Raw genomic sequence first — 27,525 nt, 5'->3', positions numbered from 1 at the left:
GTGTCTGTGTTTAAATGCACACTTAAAATCTGATCATAATCTGATTTCTACGGTTGTCAGATTACTCAAATGTGACTGAAAACAGTAAAATCTGATGTGATTTCATTCAGATTTTTACACCTCATGTGTTAAAGAAGAAAATAGATCAAAAAGGTCAAACAAACGCAGCAACGACAAAGATCAGTGAAGACTAAAATCAGTTGAGTTTGACCCTAATCCTACAATGACCCGACACATGTAAACCTGGTGTTTGTGGTCAGATTTCTTCTGTGCATGTAAACACACTCCAACAGGCAGATCTAATCTTTGGCTCAGACTCACTGTGGACCATGCTCCTTTTTAAAATTAATCGCTCGTCCAATAGAGCGTTCACTCTCCAGCGCCGCCCTGCTGGTGGTGGGAGGGGCTGCGTCCTCTCTGGTCTCTCTCTGATCCATGCTCAGTCCAGAGTCCTACAGAATGACATCACACTGTTTAGCCCCGCCCACTGCTCACATGGTTCATCTCATGTAGTTTTGTCAAGTGTCTCCATAAAGAAACTTTCACATCAAAATGTAAAGAAGGAGACGCCAAAAGAGCTAAACATTTATGAAATACAACTGTACAATGAAATGTTCACATTGAGAAGAAACAAAAACACAAAATGACCTTCCATCAAACAAACAGTAATCAGAACTCAGACTTTTACTTATATCTGATTTATAAAGACATGGGCCACAAAGAAAACACTCCACATATTAGATAATGAATAATTAACACCATCTGAAGAAAAATTAGATAAGAAGTTATTAATGAGTTCTATTAAAAACATGGGAAAAACACAGTCTGATCTGAAGCAAAAATAAATAATAGTTATTATAAAAACAGTTCATTAAATACTATAAAAAACTGTGTGACATAACGACACAACAAGACTGAAACCAGGAAATAAACCAGTAAATAAACCAGGAAATAAACCAGGACCAAGTCAGGTTTAAACTAAACCAGGACTAAACCAGGACTAAACCAGGACTAAACCAGTACTAAACCAGGACTAAACCAGGACTAAACCAGGACTAAACCAGGACTAAACCAGGACTAAACCAGGACTAAACCAGGACTAAACCCAGTGTTAGACAGAATCAAACTGGTGAAACCTGAGCGGATCCAAAGTGTCTCAGAGACAAGTGCGTAGCTGAAGGAAGTGGCTTTTTTGTTTCTTCTTCCTGGAGTGAGTCAGAGCTGCTCTTCTATTGGCTGCAGTCCAGGTGGGCGGGGCTTCACTCAGATGAGTGACAGGAGGCTGAGCTCTGTGTCTGTGTGGGCCTCATTTAGTCTGACACAGATGAAATGAGCCAGTAGGACACAAATATGGAGGAGAGGAAAGCTCCGGTTCTGATAAAGACTAAACCAGGACTAAACCAGGACTAAACCAGGACTAAACCAGGACTAAACCAGGACTAAAGACAAACTCACCATGATCTGTTTACTATTTACACCCCTGTTATCTACAACTGGGGCCAGTTTAGGCCAATACTGAGACTGAAAACTACTGCATTTATGCTTAAAGTTCTGTTTAATAGAACATGTATTACTTTAAAAAAAAAATAATATTATCAGGATATACTGTCGATTCATCCACTGTTATTTAGATGATAATAATAATGTTACTAATCTTTAAAGACACTGGTTTATTGAGCATTGACTGTTTCACTGTTGGATATTTTGATAAGTCCCATGAGGCGACTGCTGCTGTGACTTTGGTCTTCACAAAAGTTTAAAATATAAACAGAATTTTCATCTCCTGTTATCAGAACTACTTAGAATAAACATTATCTTAAGAGCCACTACTACAAATATTTAAAAAAAATGGGAAAAAATGACACTTTATTATGACAGATGAAGAGTGGGAACATTTACAAAAATCTCACTGGAGGAGCACAAAATCTCCTGTTTGGAAAAGATTCTGTTGTAAAAATATACTGTGGTATTTTCTGATCCCAGGTCAAAGGTCACATTATTCACAGGTAAAGGCCTGTAGCTGCAGAGGGTGTGTCTGTCAGAGAGTCCATCATTATCATGTGTGTCGAGTCTGTCCTACTGTTCTGAAAGAATAAATCATATCTTCATTAAATAATATCTGAACATTTGATCTTAAATCTTAAAACACTTCACATCCTAAAGTCTGAAAACCATCAGTACTAGAGCTGGTATTTCACATGTTCTATCTTAAAAGGATTATTCAAAAGAGAAATACACAAATGTTGTACCTGATCAGTTACATTAGAGACAAAGTCCATGAGCCCAATATATGTGTCCATGTCCAGCACAGACTCTGTGACCACAGTCATTTTGCATGTGTCCCTTTTAAAATGGACATTGATTATTGTTTCAGTTTCTAAAGGACTACCCCTTGGATAGTCCTTTAGAATGTTCTGAAACCTGCTGTTCTGTTAATTCTGAAGTCATGTTAGAACTGAGTTAAATGTCAGAATGGCGTCACGAACAGGATCCTACTCCATTCATCCTGTTGGTGGTGCCATTGTGTGAAGGAGCTGCTGCAGTTGTTCAGATGTGATGACGTCTGACACAGAGGCTCTGGGGTTTATTCAGCCTCTGGATCTGCACACACATGTTAGCATTGTTAGCATCATAGCATGTTATTTTCTATTTAATGACACAAACAAACTGAACCAAATCTTTCCTCCTGTTTAGGTACAACATGAAAAGTAGTTTAATGTTCATATCACATTCACAAACCTTAGAAACAACAAACAGCACAGAGTTTGTGTTTGAACTTCTGCACAGAAGCTCTGCTTGTGTATAAGTCTCTCCATGGCCTAGGTCCAAAGTTCATCTCTGACATGTTAGTGTCATATGAACCATCTCACACTCTGAGGACTTCAGGGACCGGCCTCCTGCTGGTCCCAGAGTCAGGACTAAACATGGGGAATCAGTGTTTCAGTTTTCTGCAGCTAAAACCTGGAACATTCTTCCTGAAGATGTGAGACAGGCCTCTACTTTGACAATGTTTAAATCCAGGCTCAAAACAGTTCTGTTTATCTGTGCACACGACTGAAAGGTTTTTATTCTGTTCTTCTGTTTTAATGGTAATTTTATGATAATTATTTGTGTTTTGATTTGTGTGATTTTAATGTCTTTCTTATTCTGTAAAACACTTTGAATTACCTTGTGTGTGAATTGTGCTGTACAAATACACTTGTCTTGCCTTACAGTGACCGGCCACCCCCCTGGTCTCCAAAGTAGATTTTTCATGACTTTTTCCCACAGGCTTTCCACAAAAATGTATATTATATATTTGACAACTTGCTCAGGGCTAATTAGACGAAACTAATGACGACAAGACCTATATTTTTATTTAAAATCTGCATGTAAAACTTTATAAACAGCAAAGTTGTTAGAGCATCTCAAACATACTTATAGTAATCAGCACATAACTGCATGCAAAAATAAGTGTATTATGGATATTAGTTAGCACATAGCTAGTTGTCTTTAAACTCATTTGAATGTGGGAAAAATGAATGGTAAATGAACGAGACCAGAGCAGAGTTGGAAGTGGGCGGGACTGTGGAGCTCCATCGCTTATATGGGTGAAAGAAATGACTTTGTATTATCTGTACAGAAGTGAAGCTGTTAGAACATTTGACAGGCTCCAATCACTGCTTCTGATGCTTTTGTTCACATTCTAGTTCTTCCATAAGACGAGTACTGCAACAAATGATTTTACAATGAAGGAGAAGCTCAGTGGAAGTCACTTCAGTGGAGGAAGTACTACATTTAGTTACTTAAGTCAAAATATTAAAGTACCTGTTTAAAAATGGACTTAAAGAGTAAAAAGTCAAAGTATTTGACACAGATTTTGAGATCTAATAAAGCTTCAAATGTAGTGATTTTTGTTTGCTCAAATTATGAACATGAAATAAAAATAAACCCCTCAATCTTTTAAGAAATACTTTTACTTTTCAGTTCAAAAATGTAGTGGAGTAGAAAGTACCATTACCCGCTCTCAAATGTAGTGAAGTAAAAGTAAAAGGTTTAAAACTGACTTAAGTACAGATACCTAACATGTATACTGAAGTACAGTACTTTACTACCTTTACTTTGTTACATTCCACCACTGCTGGTCGTGTATTACTTGAGAAAATCAGTGTGAAAACCAATGAAGTGATGTAAACACATTTGACACACAGTGAACATTGCACTGCTCTATATACCTGTTTGGTGATACTGCGGATATCCCACAGGGGCACTGGGTTGTACTTGTTACAAAAGTCCATTAGGCTCATGTCCAACATTTCAAAAATCATTCTTTTCCCCAAAGGAGTGTGGAACGCCTCCAAAAACTTCACAATGTTCTTCTGGTCCATCCCTTCAGCCGTCAGACGACACAGGAGAGAGACCTGAACACAGAAGAATGAGTTACATGTTTACATCTTTAAAGATCAATATAAAATGTGTATCACTCCATTAAAGTGCATATGGTTATTTCACTAAAACTATTATGTTTAAGATTTGACTCATATTCTTGCCTTTTTAGGCCCGAGCCTGGGACTTCGTCCCGGCGAGGGACTCATTAAAACCGCGTCCGAAACCCGGAAAATGGCAAAAGTCAAGTAGTAAACACGCCCCGACATGGCAGTGAGTGGCAGTGACAAAAGACCCCGAGAAAAAATAACGAAAGACAACTTGGTAGCGCCACCTCAAACTTTGATTTTCATGGGGCCAATGGGAGCCCGACTCGGAAAAAAGTCGACGTAAAAATCCGAAACTCACATCAAAAAATAGAACATGTCGGGACATGACAAAAATGATATTATGGCCCCGCCCTAAAATGTACAGGACGTCGGCCATATTGGATCAAACCCGGGAACGACAAAAGTGCACACCCTCGCATTCAGGACATTTTCTCGCCCAGTTTTCATCATAAACACGTCAAATTTGGCCAAATCCCACTAAACCCATGTGTGATTAAAGATTAACAATTACATTTTGATTATGACTTTGGGTGTGGTCAGGGTGAATTTTCAACAAAATCATAATTTTTGGAAAATTTCAAAAAAATATTTCTCTTTCACACATTTTTTGTTGGGAAAAGGCTAATACAGCGTTTATGCACATTTGTGAGCTGAACGCAATGGTATGCAAATCAAGGCACTCTCTCACAAAATGGCTCTCTAGCGCCCTCTTCAAATTTCATTTTCAAAAATTCGTAGAAGACAATTGATTTGTCGTGGACGTGTGAAAAAATTCACAGGGGCCTTATTTGTGATGGGGCACAATGTGAAAAAGTCACATGACTGTAGCTGTTATGGTTTAGCAGAGAAATAATGGGTGGAAAAAAAATTTCCATTATTATTATTATTATTATACTTACCGCTTTGAAGTCATTTTTGACCCCCTGAACGTTAACGAAAACTCAATTTTATTGGACCCAAAATTCAAGTTTGGTGAAAAATTTATTATTTTGATGTTCAAAAAAATTATTCTTTCAAAATGACTCATTAGCGCCACCTCAAAAATCAAAATACATTACGGCAATGAGAGACCTTTTTCATCGTAGACAAATGAAATTTGGTACAAACATAGAACATGTCAAGACAAGTAAAAAATTATATTATGACCCCACCCTAAACCCTACAGGAAGTCGGCCATTGTGGGCGGAACCCCATTTTTTCAAAATTTTACCTCTCACATTTGGATTTTTTGCGCCTTGGATTTTCATTCAAGAAACATGCAAATTGGTCAAAATGAACTAGACCCATGTGGGATTATAGAGAGCTGTCTTTGATTTTTCTACATCATAAAATGTGGGTGTGGCCAGCCTGCAAATAAAAAAGCAAAATTTTGAAGTATTAAATTGCACATAACTCACACATGCAGTGTCCTATTTCCTGGCATTAATATACATTTTTTTCAAAATGTGGATCTGAACACATACATATACAATTTACATCGGTCAGACATGATATTGCTCCACAGCGCCCCCTTGAAATTTTGAATTGGACCAAAAAAATTACTTTGACATAAACATCTAAAATTAAGCATGGACATTTGGCTTGTCAAACTGAACAAAAAAGCCAATGAAGCCATACCTCTATTTCCAACCGTGCAGGCGTGACAATGTGATAAATGCTCCCATTGGAATGAATGGAGTAGTATTACTCAGTTGCTGATTTTGGGGGGAGGAGCGATGTAAGCGGGAACGAAAGGCAGGATCTCCGCGGTGGCGTGTACCCCGCGGTCGCAAGGGGTGGCGAGGGCCTTTATCACTGCTTGCAGTTTTAATTTTTTCTATTGTTTTTATTTTGGTGAAGTTTATAATTTGCCTTCCTGGTTGGACACGGGCAGCAGATGTGATATGCACAGAGGTAACTCCATAACTGCTCCCCAGCGGCGTTAACAAGGGCCAAGACTCGCCTTAATTACACAATAGTAATAATTAGACTTCAAAATAAACGTCAACACAGTTTATGATCAGTGTTAAAACTCACTGCTACTTCCTGTGTGTCTTTGTACTTATTTTTTCCACTTAACTCATGTAAAACTCTGATCATTATTTAGCGCATGTACTACCCCACCAAAACCAAGTCATAATTGTAAATGTGTGAAAAGCTGTCATATGCACTTTAAATAGTATCATAACAGGGACTTACCTCCTTCTCTGTGTCCTGTTTGAATAAGTTTAAGCGCTACAACCTCCTGAGTGTCTTTTTTTGGGCACTTGACCAAAGCCACCACTGCACAGGTGTTACATCAGTTCATAGTTGTGTGGGATTGACTCTTTAATATCCTCCATGGTAAGGGTACGCTCCATTCTTCATGTCTGTACAACTGAAACACATTACACATGATTTAAGTCCAGCTCAATTTCACGTTAATGCATTGACAATTAATGAGGGAACTCCAAGTCTCTGCTCAAAATGGCACTCAAAGCACTTTACATCAAGGAAGCACTCACTCATTCACACACACATTCATACACCAGTGTACGCAGACACTGAGGGTGAGGTCCAGAGCAGGATTTGAATATGAATATATATATATATATAAACCAAACACACAAGGCGGTCAGTGTCATTTCCAGTAGGAGCTCCGTTTATAACATAGAAAACTGTAATCTGGTCCACCTCATATTCACTTCACAAAACCACAGGAGATATATTGGCCATTTTAGTTCATACTTATGTGGTATTGTCTGCCATTCTGGTCCAAAAAGTCACTTAGAAGTGACCAGTCATTAACAAAAGAGTTCAGCTTTCCTTCAAACACAGTCAAGTCTTTCATAAGCAACAATTGATAAGAGTTTTTCACACCAGAGTCAGGGATGGAGGATGTTCTTGGATCCATACCTGGAGTATAGAAAGACGTGCAGCATACATGATAATGTTGAGTGTTTTTGTTTCTTGAGTATAGTTGTTTATATCTAATATACAAGCCTTAGGGTCCATATGTATTTTAGTCCAAAATATTTTTCAGTTTCCTGGAGAACTGAAGACCAGAATGACAGAATAATTGGACATGATCACATTAAATGAAAATAGGTTCCTGCTTCCTTTCTGAATTTTAGACAGAGTTTAGTGCATGTGTCATATTAACTCTGAATTACACGGGTCACATACATTTTGTTAATGATTTTATACTGTACTTCATGAGATTTATTTGATTTAGTGATTCGTTTTGCATGGTTTAGTACTTTGATCCACTGCTGATCATCCAGTTTGACACCAAAGTCATATTCACAACTTTGTTTAATATTAATAACAACATTTGTTATATTTTTATCTTTTAATGCAGCAGTTTTATAAAAATATTATCTAAAATACTATTTTTATACCATTTTTAAAATATATAATGGAATTGAGATAACTTCTGATTTGCAAATATCCAAAGAAGTGGGTTTGTGGAGATTAAATTAGATTTTTAATTGCTGAAATGACTTTATAGAATCATCTACATAAAGATCTGATATTTTTGTGATGCTGCTTCCCTCCATTCTCTAAAGCCAGAATCAGTACAGGTGAGTTGATAAATCTGTTAACAATGGGTGCTGAAAATGAATATTTGTCGACACAGAAGAGTTTACGGACAGCACTGAGAATATAGTTGTTTTTTAATATTGGTATATACTTTTTCGAAACATAAGAAAGTGAAATGTTCTTCATCATCTAGGCCAGTTACTTCTAAGTCATGGAAACAGAAGAGGCCTTTTTTTAACCCACTCTGTGACAAATTTTAATTGTGATGCCCAGTGATAGAACTGGACATTTGGAATACCAAGGCCTCCTTTTTGGACGGGCAGCTGGAGTTTTTGAAGTTCCATTCTCGGTCGCTTGTTGTTCCACAAAAATGCTCTTATGGCTCTTTGTATTTGTTTGAAGGTTTTAGAAGGGATATGTGTAGGAGGCATTTGTATTATGTACAGCAAGTGAGGAAGAACATTCATTTTTATAACTGCTACTCGATCCATCAAAGATAATGAAAGAGCAGTCCATCTGAGGAGGTCAGTTTTAATCTTTGCAGTTGCAGGTGAAAGATTATTTTTAATTAACTTATTTAGATCTGTAGAGAAGTATTTAAACCCATTTGTAGTTACCTTAAAAGGATGAAAGTGTGTTGCACTGTCTGTTATATTTCCAATTGGAAGGGCTAATGATTTTTCATAATTGTGTAACATGAAAATGGGCTAAATTCCTGAATAGTCCCGATTAACGAAGGTTTAGACTCTGCGGGGTTGTTCAGAAATAAAAGAACATCATCAGCGTAGAGTGATATCTTATGAGAGCTGTTATTTGTTTCTATGCCCTTAATCTCTTTGTTCTTTCTTAAACTTTCACCCAGTGGCTCAATGATCAAGTCAAACAGAAGAGGAGAAAGTGGACACCCATGTTTGGTGCTTCTTTCCAGCAAGAATGTTTCAGACATGGTTCCATTCATTAAAAGAGCAGCCTGTGGATTTGTATAGAACAGTTTAATCCATTTGATAAAGTTTACCTTAAATTAGAATTCCTTAAGTGTTCTAAATAAATACATCCATTCAACGTGATCAAAGTCTTTCTCCACGTCCAGTGTAATGACCATCGCCTTTTCTTGTTTACTACATACTGTAAAAAACAAAGCAGCCGCCGTACATTGGAGCAGGACTGTCATGTCTGAATGAAGCCAGTTTGATCGCAGGAAACTAACTTGTGTATCACTTTATTCAGGCGCTTTGCTAAAATGTTTGCTAGAATTTTTTAATCTGAATGTTCTGAATTGATAATGGCCTGTATGATGCAGGATTTTCAGGATCCTTATTTTCTTTAAGTATTAATGTAATAATGGATTGCTGCATTGTCTTTGGCAGTTTCTTCACATCAGACACATGCTGAAACATTCTTGTTAACAGAGGAGCAAAAATATCCACAGGTTTTATACACCTCTGTGGGAAAAGCCGTCTGGGCCACAAGCTTTTCCATTTTTTAAAGAATTGATTGATTTTTAAACATCTTCAACAGTGATTTCAGCATTAAGTAACTCATTATCCTGCAAATTAACTTTCGGTCATTTTAATTTCTGAAAAAACAAATCCATATTTTTATCACTTTCATCGTTTACAGTTTCAGAATTAAAGGTTGATAAAATATTTTCTAAAGACCTTTGCAATTTCACTTGTAGAAACTAAATTACCACTTATGTCTCTTACTTTTGTTATGGTAGTGTTTTGTTTTTTATTGCCAATCGAAATTGCTAAATATTTTGTAGATCTAGTGCTATTTTTTATATTTTTTCAAAAATTATGATTTTTCAGTTTTCAGAATCTTTCATGAATTCAATGCAGTTTTAGCAGCCAGCACCTGTTCACAACTCTCAGCTGTGAGAGAACGTTTATGTTCAACTTCTGCTTCTTGTAATTTTAACCCAAGTCTGTTTTGATCATAAATTATTTTCCTTTTTTTGGAAGCACAATAGGAGATCATTAAGCCTTTACTTTACTTTAGTAGTTTCCCATAGATTTGCTGGATCGGTGTCACCATTATCATTAATTGAGAGAAAGTACACAAATTTCCTTGAGTTTTTTTTGCAAAAAGTTAAATCAGATAATATTGACCTATTGCACTGCATTTTTAGCTTTCTGGGAGCCAGAAAAAATAACTTAAAATTTGACATGTGCGTGATCTGACAGATGTATGCTTCCTATAAAACTGTGCTTTACTGCCTCCATCATTGTTTTAAGTTACAGACTAGTCCAGTTTTGGTCTTGTCTCCATTTGTGCAGATCCACCCACCGCCTGAGCCGGACCTGGAGCGACTCAACAATCAACTCTGATAAAAGCCCGGAGCAGCGACCAGTGGGTCCTCTGCTACAGTATCTTTGAGTTATTTGTATTTTATTTTTGTATTATGTAGTTGTTTAATTTATATTCACTTTTGAAGACTATTTATGTAATAATAAATTTACTTTATAATTTTTTCTCCACGCTCTCGTTTTGTTCTACGCCACCGCCCCTGGACTAACTGAGTAACATTTTAGAAATCAGGAAATAATCTAATCTTGTTTACATTTGATGAGGATTTGAGAAGAAGGTGTAGTCCTTCTCTCCAGGGTGCATGCATCTCCAAACATCTATCAAGTCGACCTCATCAAGCATTTGTTGTAAAGCTCGTTGTCTTGGGGTTTGTTTAACGCCTGTGAGAATGGCGTCACGAACAGGATCCTACTCCATTCATCATGTTGGTGGTGCCATTGTGTGAAGCTGCTGCAGTTGTTCAGATGTGATGACGTCTGACACAGAGGCTCTGGGGTTTATTCAGCCTCTGGATCTGCACACACATGTTAGCATTGTTAGCATCATAGCATGTTATTTGCTATTTGATGCCACAAACAAACTGAACCAAATCTTTCCTCGTGTTTAGGTACAACATAAAAATAATTTAATGTTTTTGTCACATTCACAAACCTTCAAAACAATAAACAGCAAAGAGTTTCTGTTAGGACTTGTGTCTTTTATTTGTGGCTGAAAACACAATAAGACTCATATTTCCATGGTTTTCTATGAGTTCATGGTTTAGTTTGTTTGGTGTGGCTCCGGTCGGCTTCTCCAAGTTGAAGAAAGGTTGATAAAAGACCACATGTACTAATGACTATGGTCTACACCACTGTGTCTCCTCCTCCTTCTTATTGGACAAAAACACTGCCTCAGAACATAAAAATACAACATACTTTCTTATGGGAGTATTGAACCCAATCAAACAAACAAGGACCAAAGTAGCACATATACAGACTGTACACTTACTGCATGTGGTGCCTGTTTATGAGTTTGTAAAGTTCATATTGAACACAGTGATTTGTTCAGTACAGACACTAGTGTGAGGCTGATGTCTGCAGTTTGTCTTTGAGAGGAAATAACACATTAGAAAAGAAATCTCTGCTCAAATCAAGTCAAAATAAAACATTTACAAAGTGATTTTTCTACAGATTTGACTGTTGTATTTTACACAGAGGAGGGTGAGTGTGTCGGAGCACACACACACACTGAGGAGTCAGGAGACCAGAGCCTAAACCCAGGGAGCAGAGTGTGAGTGAATGTGGTGTTGAAGGTGTGGAGGTGGGTCAGTTGGTCAGAGGAGACTGTGTAGAAGGACAGAGAGCCAGCAGGACAGTCCACAAACACTGAGACTGTCCCAGAAGAGGAGGAGCAGGACTGAGGGAGGCGGGTGTGTTTTTTATTATGCCAAACATAAAAACCACGTTCAGAACAGCCCAGACTCCAGGACTGATCATTGTCTCCAAACACACTGTCATTACTGTCTCCTTTCCTTCTGATTCCTTTGTAAGACACTGATATATAAACACTTCCACTCCACTGGACCTCCCAGTAACAGCGACCAGTCAGACCAGTGGAACACAGAATCTGAGGACAGTAGTCAAATCTGTCCTGATGATCTGGATACGGCTGCTCCTCTGTCACATGTGTCACCTTCTTGTTGTTGTCAGACAGTTTGAGTTTTCTCTGAGCTGTGTTTGGATCCAGAGTGAGATCACAGAAATCTGATGGAGAGAAGACACAACACAGCAGCAGTTAGTCCCATGTGGAGACACACATTTAATTATAGTTTAATATGGGTCAATCTATTCATGAAAGATGGATTTAAAGTCAATTATTTATGATGAATGTATTTTTATTCTGATGATTTTATTTGTGAATCATGTCAGTCTTATATTTGGCTCATGTTTCTTTTGCATCAGTTCTATATTTCCTTTAGTTTCAGCCTCACATCTATTTCAGATTATTTTCAGTGTAAAACTTGAGTTTGTTGCTGCAGTGACAAAGTGCAGCTCCAGTCTCTGACGTCACTCCACACATTCTACACTCCTCTGTGCTCCTCCTGTGCTCCTCCTACACTCCTCCTGTGCTCCTCCTTTGCTCCAGCAGCAGTAGTTCTGATGGGGCTTGGTGCTCCTCCTTTGCTCCAGCAGCAGTAGTTCTGATGGGGCTTGGTGCACACAGGGGCTGAGACATGTGGCTCTGTGTTTCAGGAGCTTGTTCACAGCTTCTGTCCTTTTGCCAGTGTTTGTGTGTCTGTTGTTGTTCTAGTGATGAGGAGGAGGCAGCAGAGGCACAGCTCAGAGGAGAACAGGGGATTGGTTTAAATCCACTGTCTCCAGAAGAAGAATGAAGATCACTGTTGTGTTTGAGCTGAAACATGAGTGCAGTTACACAGCTCCAGACTGGACTCTTCAGGATCTGCTTTAAGAAGAACTCTGGATTCACACAGTCTGAGGCCACACCCACAGAGGAGAGAGAGTCGAGGGGGAGGGGCCAGTGAGTCTCAGTCTGACTGACAGATGAGACATGCTCCAGGTGTTTGGTTATTTCCCATGATGCTTTTGTTGAAACTCATAAAACAACAGTAATTTAAATCATAATAACCATGAGCCGTATTGAAGTGTTGTTTGTGTGAGACAAATAAAATCATTAAACTAATCAGTGTTAAATGGAGTAAGTCAGACTTACATCTCCTGATCGGATTCATCCATCGTTCTCCAGCAGGTCTCAGTCTAAAGGAAACACCACATCAGAGAGTGTCAGAAGAGTTTGTGTGAGAATAAAGACGACATATTGTACTTTTGTCTAGTGTAAAGTGATAATCTCTTTCACCAGTGACACTAATGAGCAGCAGGTTTGTTTTTGTTTTTTTCATTTGTGAAAAATAAATGCAGAGCAGTGAGAGTCACCGTGGTGTGAAAAAAGGAGGCAGATCGGAGCCATGACGTCTTGAATACAGGAGAATAAAGATCATTCAAACATTCATGAATCACTCTAAATACAACTCTGAGTGTGTGGATTAAAACAATTACAACATAGTTAAAAGTGATTTTTGCAGAATAGTTCTCCTTTGTTGTTATGTAGAATCTGACAGTGGTTCTCAAACTGTGGTACGTGGGCCTCCTCTGGTGGTTCTAAAATCTGTTTTTATTGGATAAAAAGCACTTCTGATTTTCAATTTATTCATGATTTAGTTCAGATTAATCGCAGTGTTGAGTATGAACTCGGTTTGAAGTTTCTTCTTACGTTGAATGAATTTTTTTTTTTTATTTTATTGTTTTTTGTGAGTATTTATAATCGTGGTCCAAACCTGAGAGTGTCCAGTGCGCAGTGAGGGTCCTCCTGTAGAGCAGACAGGAGCTTTATTCCTGTGTCTCCTGGGTGGTTGTAGGTGAGGTCCAGTTCTGTCAGATGGGAGGAGTTGGACCTCAGAGCTGAGGCCAGAGAAGCACAGCCTTCCTCTGAGACCAGACAACCTGACAGTCTGAAGACATAAATTATTGTACAGTCAATTCATTGGTAACAATCAATCCAACTGAGACAAAAAAGTCCCATATATTTATTTTACTTTTATGAAATGTTCTTTTCCAAAGTAGGTTATGTAACAATAGTGCATAATATTAACCCCTCTGACCTGAGCTGTTCCAGTTTACAGTGAGGACTCTTCAGACCAACAGACAACATCTTCAGCCCTGAGTCCTTCAAGTCATTGAGACTGAGATCCAGGACTCTCAGACTAGAGGACTGGGAGCTGAGGACTGAGGACAGAGCTTCACAGCTTCTCTCTGACAGGTTATAGCTGCTCAGTCTGGAGAGAGAAAACATTGTTCATGTAGAAGTTGAATCAAACCATCCTCTGTTAAACAAATGTTACTCACAGAGCTTTGTTGGAGGCCTTGACCACTGGCAGCAGCCTCAGGAGAGCCTCCTCTGAAGCACAGTATTTCTTCAGCTCAAACTGGTCCAGATCTTCTTCTGATGACAGTAAGATGAAGGCCAGAGCTGACCACTGAGCAGGAGACAGTCCACCTTCAGACAGACGTCCTGAACTCAGGACCTGTTGGATCTGCTCCACCAGAGAACGCTCATTCAGTTCATTCAGACAGTGGAGCAGGTTGATGCTCCTCTCTGCAGACACATCCTCACTCAGCTTCTTCTTGATGTACTTAGCTGTTTTCTTATTGGTCTGGGAGCTACTTTCTATCTGTGTCATCAGACCTTGTAGAAGGCTCTGATTGGTCGACAGTGAAAGACCCAGGAGGAAGCGGAGGAGCAGGTCCAGGTGTCCATTTGGACTCTGCAAGGCCTGGTCCACAGCTGTCTGGTAAAACTGGACTGATTTACTGCTAAAAATATTTGTCCGTGATGATGTTTGTTTCTCTGAGAGCAGGTTGATCCCAGTGTTGATGAAGGTCTGATGGACGTGAAGAGCAGCCAGAAACTCCTGCACACTCAGATGGATGAAGCAGTAGACCTTGTCCTGGTACAGGCCTGGCTCCTCTCTAAAGACCTGTGTGAACACTCCAGAGTACACTGAGGCCTCTGCAGTGTCCAGCCCACACTCACTCAGGTCACACTCGTAGAAGATCAGGTTTCCTTTCTGCAGCTGCTCAAAGGCCAGTTTTCCCAGAGACTCCACCATCTTCTTGGTCTCTGGACTCCAGTGTGGGTCTGTCTCAGATCCTCCTTCATACTTGATGTTCTTCACTTTGGCCTGAACCACCAGGAAGTGGATGTACATCTGAGTCAGGGTCTTGGGCAGCTCTCCTCTCTCTCTGCTTTTCAACACATGCTCCAGGACTGTGGCAGCGATCCAGCAGAAGATTGGCATGTAGCACATGATGTGGAGGCTTCTGGACGTCTTGATGTGGGAGATGATTGTGTCGGCCTTGTCTCTGAACCTCTTCTTAAAGTACTGCTCCTTCTGAGGGTCGGTGAACCCTCTGACCTCTGTTACCATGGAGACGCACTCAGCAGGGATCTGATTGGCTGCCGCGGGTCGTGTGGTTATCCAGAGGCGAGCGGAGGGAAGCAGGCTTCCCCTGATGAGGTTTACCAGCAGCACGTGCAGTGAGGTGGACTCTGTGGGGTCGGTCAGGGCCTTGGTTTTGGTGAAGTCCAGAGGAAGTCTGCACTCGTCCAGACCGTCAAAGATGAAGAGCACCTGGAGGTGTTCAAAGCTGCAGAGTTCTGTTTGTGTTTGACTAAAGAAGTGATGAACAAGTGTCACCAAGCTGAAGCTTCTCTCCTTCAGCACATTGAGTGCTCTGAAAGTTAACGGGAACAGCAGCTGTATGTCCTGGTTGGCTTTGCCTTCAGCCCAGTCCAGACTGAACTTCTGAGTGAGCACTGTTTTCCCGATGCCAGCCACTCCCTTTGTCAGCACTGTTCTGATTGGTCCATGTGTGTGAGCTGGGCCTTTAAACATGTCTTCACATGTGATGGGTGTCTCTGCTGGGTCTGGTTTCCTGGAGGCTGTTTCCATGTGTCTGACCTCATGTTCCTGGTTGACCTCTGAAGACCCTCCCTCTGTGATGTAGAGCTCTGTGTAGATCTGATTCAGAAGGGTGGGGTTTCCTGCTTTAGCGATGCCCTCAAACACACACTCAAACTTCTGCTGCAGGTTAGACTTCAGTTTACGTCGATAAACTCCAGAATAAGTCCCTGAATGAAGACAACAGATACAGGCCTGAGTCTCAGAGAATATAAAACGACTGTGAGCACCTTGTTAAATGTGTTAAATGGTCCTACTGCTCCACAGACGCTCAGCCAGCTCCTTCTGCTTCATCCTCCTCAGGAAGTTCAGTGTGATCTTCAGAACAGCCTCACTGCTGCTCCTCTGCTCTTCATCCTTCACAGGCTCTAAGCATTCTGGGTAATCTGTACTCAGAACCTTGTGGAGCTTCTTCAGCTCCTTCTGGACAAAAGTGAAGATGTCCTCCTCCAGAAGCTGAACAGACACATTATAAACAACACAAATGCAGTCAGTGTCAGATCTGTGTGGAACAAGTTCTCATTCATCTGAACATTTACAAACTTTAGTGACAGACCTTAAATATGGAGTCCAGCTGTGTCTGATGGTGCTGACCACTGGAGACCTCTGGACCCTGCTGCTCCACTCTGTGAGAGAGACTCATCAAACACTTATGTTCATTTCAACTGTTTTATTCAGTGGAAACTCACGGCTCTGTGGCAAAAGCAGGTGGATGTGCCATAGACCAGTCACTCCTGAGGGACTCACAGATGGGACCAGGTTCAGATGGAGGATGTTTCTGGTGGATCCTGAGACACAGAAGAAAACACACTTCAGTCACAGTAAAACACATGGGACTGTTATGACTCAGGTCTGATACTTGTACAAAGTGTTCATGAGGCCCTCACCACAGACGCTGCAGTGCCACAGTTTGAACAAAGAAACACCACATTTTACAAAGTATTTTCTCTTTCATTATTTCTCTAAATTCATTCTATTGTTAACATGTTTTTATTTTAAACCTCAAAGTTGTTCATGTCCAGACTCTGGTCCAGGTCGAGGCCTGACAGTGACACTGAATGTAATGGATGTTTGTTAAATGTTTTCACTCTTAAAATCCTTCAGTGTCTGTGTTTAAATGCACACTTAAAATCTGATCATAATCTGATTTCTACAGTTGTCAGATTACTCAAATGTGACTTAAAACAGTAAAATCTGATGTGATTTCATTCAGATTTTTTTTTACACCTCATTTCTTCAGCCAGAAAATAGATCAAAAAGGTCAAACAAACGCAGCAACGACAAAGATCAGTGAAGACTAAAATCAGTTGAGTTTGACCCTAATCCTACAATGACCCGACACATGTAAACCTGGTGTTTGTGGTCAGATTTCTTCTGTGCATGTAAACACACTCCAACAGGCAGATCTAATCTTTGGCTCAGACTCACTGTGGACCATGCTCCTTTTTAAAATTAATCGCTCGTCCAATAGAGCGTTCACTCTCCAGCGCCGCCCTGCTGGTGGTGGGAGGGGCTGCGTCCTCTCTGGTCTCTCTCTGATCCATGCTCAGTCCAGAGTCCTACAGAATGACATCACACTGTTTAGCCCCGCCCACTGCTCACATGGTTCATCTCATGTAGTTTTGTCAAGTGTCTCCATAAAGAAACTTTCACATCAAAATGTAAAGAAGGAGACGCCAAAAGAGCTAAACATTTATGAAATACAACTGTACAATGAAATGTTCACATTGAGAAGAAACAAAAACACAAAATGACCTTCCATCAAACAAACAGTAATCAGAACTCAGACTTTTACTTATATCTGATTTATAAAGACATGGGCCACAAAGAAAACACTCCACATATTAGATAATGAATAATTAACACCATCTGAAGAAAAATTAGATAAGAAGTTATTAACAAGTTCTATTAAAAACATGGGAAAAACACAGTCTGATCTGAAGGAAAAATAAACGATAATAATTATAAAAACAGTTCATAAAAAGTGTTTAAAAAAAAGAAAAGAAATAAATATCCAACAGTGTGAGTTTAGAGCAGAAAAGTCAGTCCCTGGTGCATTGATGCAGAGTTCAAAGGTCAAAGCCTTGTGGGTAACTGTGGCTCTGAGCTCTGTGCTGTGAACTCACAAGGTTTAGATCAGTCACATATTAATGCCACTTTATTCATTCTATATTTACACCTAAAATACTGTGGCTCTGCTGCTTTTGTTCTGTATTTTTATAACGACATTTAGTTAAATATTCCATTAAAAACTGTATAATTTCCACTGTGTTTGTTTCTGTTGAAGGAGTTTCACCTGTTTCATCTGATCCACAGAAGAAACAAAACTAAGAACATAAAGACTCATGATTCTGAGAGTCCAGTTAATGGGAAACATACAGTAAGTTTAGATAAAGCTGAAACTGGCCCTCTCAAACTGTGAGACATAACGACACAACAAGACTGTAACCAGGAAATAAACCAGGAAATAAACCAGGAAATAAACCAGGAAATAAACCAGGAAATAAACCAGGAAATAAACCAGGGAATAAACCAGGAAATAAACCAGGAAATAAACCAGGGAATAAACCAGGAAATAAACCAGGAAATAAACCACGAAATAAACCAGGAAATAAACCAGGAAATAAACCAGGACTAAACCAGAACTAAACCAGGTCTAAACCAGGACTAAACCAGGTCTAAACCAGGACTAAACCAGAACTAAACCAGGTCTAAACCAGGACTAAAACAGGACTAAAACAGGACTAAACCAGAACTAAACCAGGTCTAAACCAGGACTAAACCAGGACTAAACCAGGACTAAACCAGGACTAAACCAGGACTAAACCAGGTCTAAACCAGGACTAAAACAGGACTAAAACAGGACTAAACCAGGACTAAACCAGGTCTAAACCAGGACTAAACCAGGACTAAACCAGGACTAAACCAGGACTAAACCAGGTCTAAACCAGGACTAAACCAGAACTAAACCAGGACTAAACCAGGACTAAACCAGGACTAAACCAGGACTAAACCAGGTCTAAACCAGGTCTAATCCAGGACTAAAACAGGACTAAACCAGAACTAAACCAGGTCTAAACCAGGACTAAAACAGGACTAAACCAGAACTAAACCAGGTCTAAACCAGGACTAAACCAGGTCTAAACCAGGACTAAACCAGGACTAAACCAGGACTAAACCAGGTCTAAACCAGGACTAAACCAGAACTAAACCAGGACTAAACCAGGACTAAAACAGGACTAAACCAGGACTAAACCAGGTCTAAACCAGGTCTAAACCAGGACTAAAACAGGACTAAAACAGGACTAAACCAGAACTAAACCAGGTCTAAACCAGGACTAAACCAGGACTAAACCAGGACTAAACCAGGACTAAACCAGGTCTAAACCAGGACTAAAACAGGACTAAACCAGGACTAAACCAGGACTAAACCAGGACTAAACCAGGTCTAAACCAGGACTAAACCAGAACTAAACCAGGACTAAACTAGGACTAAACCAGGACTAAACCCAGTGTTAAATAGAATCAAATGAGTGAAACCTGAGCGGATCCAAAGAGTCCAAAGTGTCTTAGAGAAAGGTGCACAGTTGAAGAAAGATATTTGTTTTTTCATTCTTTCTGGAGTGAGTCAGAGCTGCTCCTCTATTGGCTACAGTCCAGGTGGGCGGGGCTTCACTCAGGTGAGTGACAGGAGGCTGCTGCTGAGTTTATTCAAGAAGATTTTAATTCTGATTTAAATGTTCTTAGTTTATTATCTCCCTACTGTTGGTCATCTGTCAGAAAACAGGGTGTAATTTTGGACAGGTCTTTTAAACTAGAAAAACAAATTAGCTTCATTGTCAATTGAAGCTTTTTAAGACTGTTTGGTAAAATCACATCTTACCTCCCCTTTAATGAACTGGAGAGAGCAGCCCATGTATTTATCTCGTGTCATCTTGATTATTGATATTGTGGGCTGGACCAGTAATCTATTGGCAGGCTGCAAACGGTCCACGATGCAGCTTCCATTTACTGACAGGGACCAGGAGACAGGACCACATCACACCTGTGTTTGGCCCAAACTAAATCCACATTAAAAACTCACCTTTATGCACTGGCTTTTAAAACATGTCGAGCTGTTTTAATACGCCCTTTTTACAGACCAGTTTGGCTAGTTCCAGCTTGCTCAAAATATGCAGCACTTCCTGTTCCATTCATTGTTTAGTGGAAATAAGCAGAGTCATGTATTTTTAAGTTATGGATAAACACAGACAGCATGTCAAGAGCTTCACTACAATGTAAACACTTCACCGGAGGAAGCTCCTGTGTTTAGAAAAGTATTTGTGTCTGGAAACTAATGCTAATGCTAACTGAACTCAACTAAAACAGGACTAATCCAGGACTAAAGAAGGACTAAACCAGTCCAGGTGGGCGGGGCTTCACTCAGGTGAGTGACAGGAGGCTGAGCTCTGTGTCTGTGTGGGCCTCATTTAGTCTGACACAGATGAAATGACACAGAGGCAAAAACTCGGGGTTGGGAGGAGTTCGGGGAGGCCATGGAGGAGGACTATCGGACGGCCTCAAAGAGATTCTGGCAAACCGTCCGACGCCTCAGGAGGGGAAAGCAGTGCTTCACCAACACTGTTTACAGTGCGGGTGGAGAGCTGCTGACCTCGACTGGGGATGTTGTCGGGCGGTGGAAGGAATACTTTGAGGATCTCCTCAATCCCACTGTCACGTCTTCCGAGGAGGAAGCAGAAACTGGGGACCCAGAGGCGGACTCGTCCATCACCCTGGCTGAAGTCACTGAGGTGGTTGGCAAGCTCCTCGGTGGCAAGGCTCTGGGGGTGGACGAGATCCGTCCTGAGTACCTCAAGTCTCTGGATGTTGTGGGGCTGTCTTGGCTGACACGTCTCTGCAACATCGCGTGGCGGTCGGGGACAGTACCTGTGGAATGGCAGACCGGGGTGGTGGTCCCTCTGTATAAGAAGGGGGACCGGAGGGTGTGTTCCAATTACAGGGGAATCACACTCCTCAGCCTTCCCGGTAAGGTCTATTCCAGGGTACTGGAGAGGAGAATCCGACCGATAGTCGAACCTCGGATTCAGGAGGAGCAGTGTGGTTTTCGTCCTGGTCGTGGAACACTGGACCAGCTCTATACTCTCCATCGGGTCCTCGAGGGCTGATGGGAGTATGTCCAACCAGTCCACATGTGTTTTGTGGATCTGGAGAAGGCATTCGACCGTGTCCCTCGTGGTGTCCTTTGGGGGGTGCTCTGGGAGTATGGGGTCCGGGGCTCTTTGCTAAGGGCTGTCCAGTCCCTGTATGACCGGAGCAGAAGCTGTGTTCGCATTGCCGGCAGTAAGTCAGACCTGTTCCCAGTGCATGTTGGACTCCGCCAGGGCTGCCCTTTGTCACCGGTTCTGTTCATTATATTTATGGACAGAATTTCTAGGCGCAGCCAGGGGCCGGAGGGGGCCTGGTTTGGGAACCACAGGATTTCATCTCTGCTGTTTGCAGATGATGTTGTCCTGATGCTTCTTCGAGCCAGGACCTGCAGCACTGGGGCGGTTTGCAGCCGAGTGTGAAGCGGCTGGGATGAGAATCAGCTCCTCCAAATCCGAGGCCATGGTTCTAGACCGGAAAAAGGTGGTTTGCTCTCTCCGGGTGGGTGGTGAGTCTCTGCCCCAAGTGGAGGAGTTCAAGTATCTCGGGGTCTTGTTCACGAGTGAGGGAAGGATGGAGCGGGAGATTGACAGGCGGATCGGTGCAGCGTCTGCAGTGATGCGGTCGCTGTATCGGTCCGTTGTGGTAAAGAAGGAGCTGAGCCGGAAGGCGAAGCTCTCGATTTACCGGTCAATCTACGTTCCTGCCCTCACCTATGGTCATGAGCTCTGGGTAATGACCGAAAGGACAAGATCACGGATACAAGCGGCTGAAATGGGCTTCCTCCGCAGAGTGGCCGGGCGCACCCTTAGGGATAGGGTGAGGAGCTCGGTCACACGGGAGGAGCTCGGAGTAGAGCCGCTGCTCCTACACATTGAGAGGAACCAGCTGAGGTGGCTCGGGCATCTGCTCAGGATGCCTCCTGGACGCCTCCCTAGGGAGGTGTTCTGGGCATGTCCCACCGGGAGGAGGCCCCCGGGGAAGACCCAGGACACGCTGGAGGGACTACGTCTCTCGGCTGGCCTGGGAAAACCTTGGGGTCCCACCGGAGGAGCTGGAGGACGTGTCCGGGGTGAGGGAAGTCTGGGAGTCCCTGCTTAGACTGCTGCCCCCGCGACCCGGCCTCGGATAAGCAGAAGAAAATGGATGGATGGATGGACAGCTGAAATGAGCCAGTAGGACACAAATATGGAGGAGAGGAAAGCTCCGGTTCTGATAAGGACTAAACCAGGACTAAACCAGGACTAAAGACAAACTCACCATGATCTGTTTACTATTTACACCCCTGTTATCTACAACTGGGGCCACACGTGGGGTAAAGGCCTGTAGCTGCAGAGGGTGTGTCTGTCAGAGAGTCCATCATTATCATGTGTGTCGAGTCTGTCCTACTGTTCTGAAAGAATAAATCATATCTTCATTAAATAATATCTGAACATTTGAGCTTAAATCTTAAAACACTTCACATTCTAAAGTCTGAAAACCATCAGTACTAGAGCTGATATTTCACATGTTCTATCTTAAAAGGATTATTCAAAAGAGAAATACACAAATGTTGTACCTGATCAGTTACATTAGAGACAAAGTCCATGAGTCCAATATATGTGTCCATGTCCAGCACAGACTCTGTGACCACAGTCATTTTGCATGTGTCCCTTTTAAAATGGACATTGATTATTGTTTCAGTTTCTAAAGGACTACCCCTTGGATAGTCCTTTAAAATGTTCTGAAACCTTCTGTTCTGTTAATTCTGAAGTCATGTTAGAACTGAGTTAAATGTCAGAATGGCGTCACGAACAGGATCCTACTCCATTCATCCTGTTGGTGGTGCCATTGGGTGAAGGAGCTGCTGCAGTTGTTCAGATGTGATGACGTCTGACACAGAGGCTCTGGGGTTTATTCAGCCTCTGGATCTGCACACACATGTTAGCATTGTTAGCATCATAGCATGTTATTTTCTATTTGATGCCACAATCAAACTGAACCAAATCTTTCCTCGTGTTTAGGTACGACATGAAAAGTAGTTTAATGTTCATATCACATTCACAAACCTTAGAAACAATAAACAGCACAGAGTTTGTGTTTGAACTTCTGCACAGAAGCTCTGCTTGTGTATAAGTCTCTCTGAGGCCTAGGTCCAAAGTTCATCTCTGACATGTTAGTGCCATATGAACCATCTCACACTCTGAGGACTTCAGGGACCGGCCTCCTGCAGGTCCCAGAGTCAGGACTAAACATGGAGAATCAGCGTTTCAGTTTTCTGCAGCTAAAACCTGGAACATTCTTCCTGAAGATGTGAGACAGGCCTCTACTTTGACAATGTTTAAATCCAGACTCAAAACAGTTCTGTTTATCTGTGCAGACGACTGAAAGGTTTTTATTCTGCCTCTTCTCTTTTAATGGTAATTTTATGATAATTATTTGTGTTTTGATTTGTGTGATTTTAATGTCTTTCTTATTCTGTAAAGCACTTTGAATTACCTTGTGTGTGAATTGTGCTGTACAAATACACTTGTCTTGCCTTACAGTGACCGGCCACCCCCCTGGTCTCCAAAGTAGATTTTTCATGACTTTTTCCCACAGGCTTTCCACAAAAATGTATATTATATATTTGAAAACTTGCTCAGGGCTAATTAGACGTAACTAATGACGACAAGACCTATATTTTTATTTAAAATCTGCATGTAAAACTTTATAAACAGCAAAGTTGTTAAAGCATCTCAAACATACTTATAGTAATCAGCACATAACTGCATGCAAAAATAAGTGTATTATGGATATTAGTTAGCACATAGCTAGTTGTCTTTAAACTCATTTGAATGTGGGAAAAATGAATGGTAAATGAACGAGACCAGAGCAGAGTTGGAAGTGGGCGGGACTGTGGAGCTCCATCGCTTATATGGGTGAAAGAAATGACTTTGTATTATCTGTACAGAAGTGAAGCTGTTAGAACATTTGACAGGCTCCAATCACTGCTTCTGATGCTTTTGTTCACATTCTAGTTCTTCCATAAGACGAGTACTGCAACAAATGATTTTACAATGAAGGAGAAGCTCAGTGGAAGTCACTTCAGTGGAGGAAGTACTACATTTAGTTACTTAAGTCAAAATATTAAAGTACCTGTTTAAAAATGGACTTAAAGAGTAAAAAGTCAAAGTATTTGACACAGATTTTGAGATCTAATAAAGCTTCAAATGTAGTGATTTTTGTTTGCTCAAATTATGAACATGAAATAAAAATAAACCCCTCAATCTTTTAAGAAATACTTTTACTTTTCAGTTCAAAAATGTAGCGGAGTAGAAAGTACCATTACCCGCTCTCAAATGTAGTGAAGTAAAAGTAAAAGGTTTAAAACTGACTTAAGTACAGATACCTAACATGTATACTGAAGTACAGTACTTTACTACCTTTACTTTGTTACATTCCACCACTGCTGGTCGTGTATTACTTGAGAAAATCAGTGTGAAAACCAATGAAGTGATGTAAACACATTTGACACACAGTGAACATTGCACTGCTCTATATACCTGTTTGGTGATACTGCGGATATCCCACAGGGGCACTGGGTTGTACTTGTTACAAAAGTCCATTAGGCTCATGTCCAACATTTCAAAAATCATTCTTTTCCCCAAAGGAGTGTGGAACGCCTCCAAAAACTTCACAATGTTCTTCTGGTCCATCCCTTCAGCCGTCAGACGACACAGGAGAGAGACCTGAACACAGAAGAATGAGTTACATGTTTACATCTTTAAAGATCAATATAAAATGTGTATCACTCCATTAAAGTGCATATGGTTATTTCACTAAAACTATTATGTTTAAGATTTGACTCATATTCTTGCCTAGTTTTTTCTATTGTTTTTATTTTGGTGAAGTTTATAATTTGCCTTCCTGGTTGGACACGGGCAGCAGATGTGATATGCACAGAGGTAACTCCATAACTGCTCCCCAGCGGCGTTAACAAGGGCCAAGACTTGCCTTAATTACACAATAGTAATAATTAGACTTCAAAATAAACGTCGACACAGTTTATGATCAATGTTAAAACTCACTGCTACTTCCTGTGTGTCTTTGTACTTATTTTTTCCACTTAACTCATGTAAAACTCTGATCATTATTTAGCGCATGTACTACCCCACCAAAACCAAGTCATAATTGTAAATGTGTGAAAAGCTGTCATATGCACTTTAAATAGTATCATAACAGGGACTTACCTCCTTCTCTGTGTCCTGTTTGAATAAGTTTAAGCGCTACAACCTCCTGAGTGTCTTTTTTTTTGAAAACCCTGCCTCTGTCACACTTAAACTACAACAGATATGTTTGAGTCAAGATGCAGAGAAATACAGGTAGTACCTCAGCTGAGTCACTGTAAATGAAACATAGCTGCTTTTTTAAGGCAAAGTGTCATGTACATTATGTAGATTAAGTTTAGTAAAACGTTGTAAAAGTCAGAAGGTCAAATAAAAACCTCATGTTTCTCTGGACTTCCACAGTGGTCGCTGGTCCTTTTAATCCTACCCAGACATTTGATCATTTGATCCGTAGTACAGTTTGGAGACGAGACTAAAGAAAGTTTTGTACCACATTATAATAACTACACCTTAATTAGGCTTATTAAAGCATGAACAATAACGTTATTCAGGCTTAGTAAATAATTAAATCAGACCTATTCTGCAAAATCCACTTTTCAGAGCTTTTAACAATGTTGTAGTGAGTAAATGAGGAGCTTAAATATTTTTAAGTTGTATTTGGAGCGAATCTTTAATCACTTCCTTTCAAGACGCCATTTAGCCAAGTCCAGCGGTACAGGCCCACTGCTCCGTACCAGTTTCATTTTTTTAATCGATGATGCACATTGGTGTTGAAGGATCTCGCTATCCACCAGCAGAGGCCGCCAAAGGGTGAGTGAACCTGACGCCACACAGCTTATAAAGCTTTAGTAGTTAAAAATATCATGTAGTAGTTATAAGAGATTAATTTGCCGAGCTAAATTGCTAAGGATACTTATTATTATGTTATTCAATTATTCATTATATATGCAAAGTTTTGTCATTTTGATAAATTTACTTTTACCTATAATTTTACATTTATGCTTTTGCTCTACATGGGGACACTAAATGATGTTATATTTATGTGATATATTTGGGTTTAAAATGATATGTTGAAATTAGACATAAGTTGTTTAGAAATAATTGTCAAACACCATCGTGGCCTATGTCAGAGTTAAGATACAATAGTGAGGAGACTTCAACAGGAAGTCCCCACTTCCTTTTTCGGTAATTTCAGATCTAACTGTAATCTTAACTATAACTGTATTTGTAACTAAAAGTCTGCGCTGGGATTACTTGTGTCACGGAGTCACAGAGTTCATGGGAGTGGACAATTCTCAAACTGGTTGATAACTGGACAATGATGATGTAATGCCCCTTGTGAACTGTATATAATCTTTATTTTTGAGAGCAGATGGTTCTTCTCTACTGAGGGGCGATACTTGCTCTCATGTACTGAATTACTGTTTGTCTGGCTGGTCCGCTGAGATCAATTCCCTGGCGTATGGTGTGGCAATGCGTCTCATCCCTCGTTGGGTTTTGCTTTGTATGGTGCTCGGGTCTCATCGGTGCCGGATTCACATTTAAATTGAAGTTAGGCTTTCAGTTTATATTCTGGGGGAGTGAATGGTGTATGGGACCTCATGGTGACTAGCACCGCTCCAATACACCGTTTATGCTGCCTAATCCCAAGCACTGACTCAGGCAAGGAGCAGGGGCTGCTTTCATATCCTGTCATGTGTTACAATTGAGGGTCCTTGTGTATCCTGGGCGGCGAAAGCAATAAACATCCCAAAAAAGACACTTATACTGATTGCATCTCATTTGTGCCTCTCTGAAGTCTCTTAAGTAGTTAAAATTTTAATATCCTGGTCAACGTTTAACAAGCATCGCTCCAGACTGGTACGTCTCCTTTGTTTTTGCACTTTTCACTACTGGTAGGTTATCCAACCTTGTGTGGTAAAAGGGTTTTTATGGGTTACTGTTAGGGGTCCACGGGGGTCTCTCCCTTAGGAGAAAAAGTTATTCACATTTGCTCTACTGCTGCGGCAATTCAACAGTAGGATTCAGAAGCTTCACATAGTCATTTGTTGTGATGACGTTTACAGTGATGTCAGCTCCCAGTTTCAGGCACCGCAGTTTAACACAGAAGTCAGTTTATTATTATTATTGACTTATTTCTTTTATCAAGTTGTTTTAGATGAATATTGCAATTTAAAATGTCCAAATTATAACATGATGATCCTCGGGTGTCAGAGATTATAACTATAGATCAGACACAATAGGTTTTCTTTAAGGGGTTAGGAGTTGGGTATAAAGTACTGACTAAACCTTCTTTATAAACCATTTGTTCATGATGATTTAAGTCTTTGTTCATGCTTTATTAAGGCCATTAAAAGTGGTACCAAAATTCTGTAGAGACGGTTGTTTTGAGTTAATGGGACTGTACAGTTCACACTCGTGCTTTATTTTACTGTTACAAAACAACTGGACTCAGTCAAATCAGTCATTGTAAATATCACTTAAACCTTTT

The 27,525-nt window shown here is 40.6% G+C and overlaps 3 protein-coding genes across 4 annotated transcripts in view; all 3 read right to left on the bottom strand.

The window, feature by feature from the left end:
• LOC117381192 (NACHT, LRR and PYD domains-containing protein 14-like) overlaps positions 1–1,215 on the bottom strand; it is a 29,891-nt gene extending 28,676 nt beyond the window's left edge. The window contains exons 1-2 of the mRNA XM_055226611.1: positions 1,137–1,215; positions 322–452 (exon numbers count right to left, since the gene is read on the bottom strand). Of these exons, the coding sequence (XP_055082586.1) occupies positions 322–437 (116 nt within the window). The 5' untranslated portion in view covers positions 438–452; positions 1,137–1,215. The remainder of the gene's footprint in view (positions 1–321; positions 453–1,136) is intronic.
• LOC117381193 (NLR family CARD domain-containing protein 3-like) overlaps positions 1–27,525 on the bottom strand; it is a 44,640-nt gene that overhangs the window by 7,223 nt on the left and 9,892 nt on the right. The gene's annotated exons all lie outside the window — the stretch shown is intronic.
• Positions 10,963–19,398, bottom strand: LOC117381191 (protein NLRC3-like). 2 transcript variants are annotated; one of them, XM_055226614.1, is made up of 10 exons: positions 19,342–19,398; positions 17,230–17,360; positions 16,491–16,589; positions 16,358–16,427; positions 16,059–16,257; positions 14,186–15,971; positions 13,942–14,115; positions 13,618–13,791; positions 12,996–13,039; positions 10,963–12,028 (listed from the first exon to the last, which is right to left on the bottom strand). In XM_055226614.1, exons 2-10 carry the CDS (start codon positions 17,343–17,345, stop codon positions 11,472–11,474), a joined length of 3,219 nt encoding a protein of 1,072 aa, XP_055082589.1. In that variant the 5' UTR covers positions 17,346–17,360; positions 19,342–19,398; the 3' UTR covers positions 10,963–11,471. The 2 variants fall into 2 exon arrangements, with proteins under 2 accessions (XP_055082589.1, XP_033833983.1); XM_033978092.2 differs by lacking the exon at positions 19,342–19,398 and having other exon boundaries at positions 17,230–17,518.

Source organism: Periophthalmus magnuspinnatus, chromosome 14 (genome assembly GCF_009829125.3).
Source record: "Periophthalmus magnuspinnatus isolate fPerMag1 chromosome 14, fPerMag1.2.pri, whole genome shotgun sequence".
In the NCBI taxonomy this organism is placed as follows: Eukaryota; Metazoa; Chordata; class Actinopteri; order Gobiiformes; family Gobiidae; genus Periophthalmus; species Periophthalmus magnuspinnatus.
This window is presented reverse-complemented; position numbering and strand designations above follow the sequence as displayed.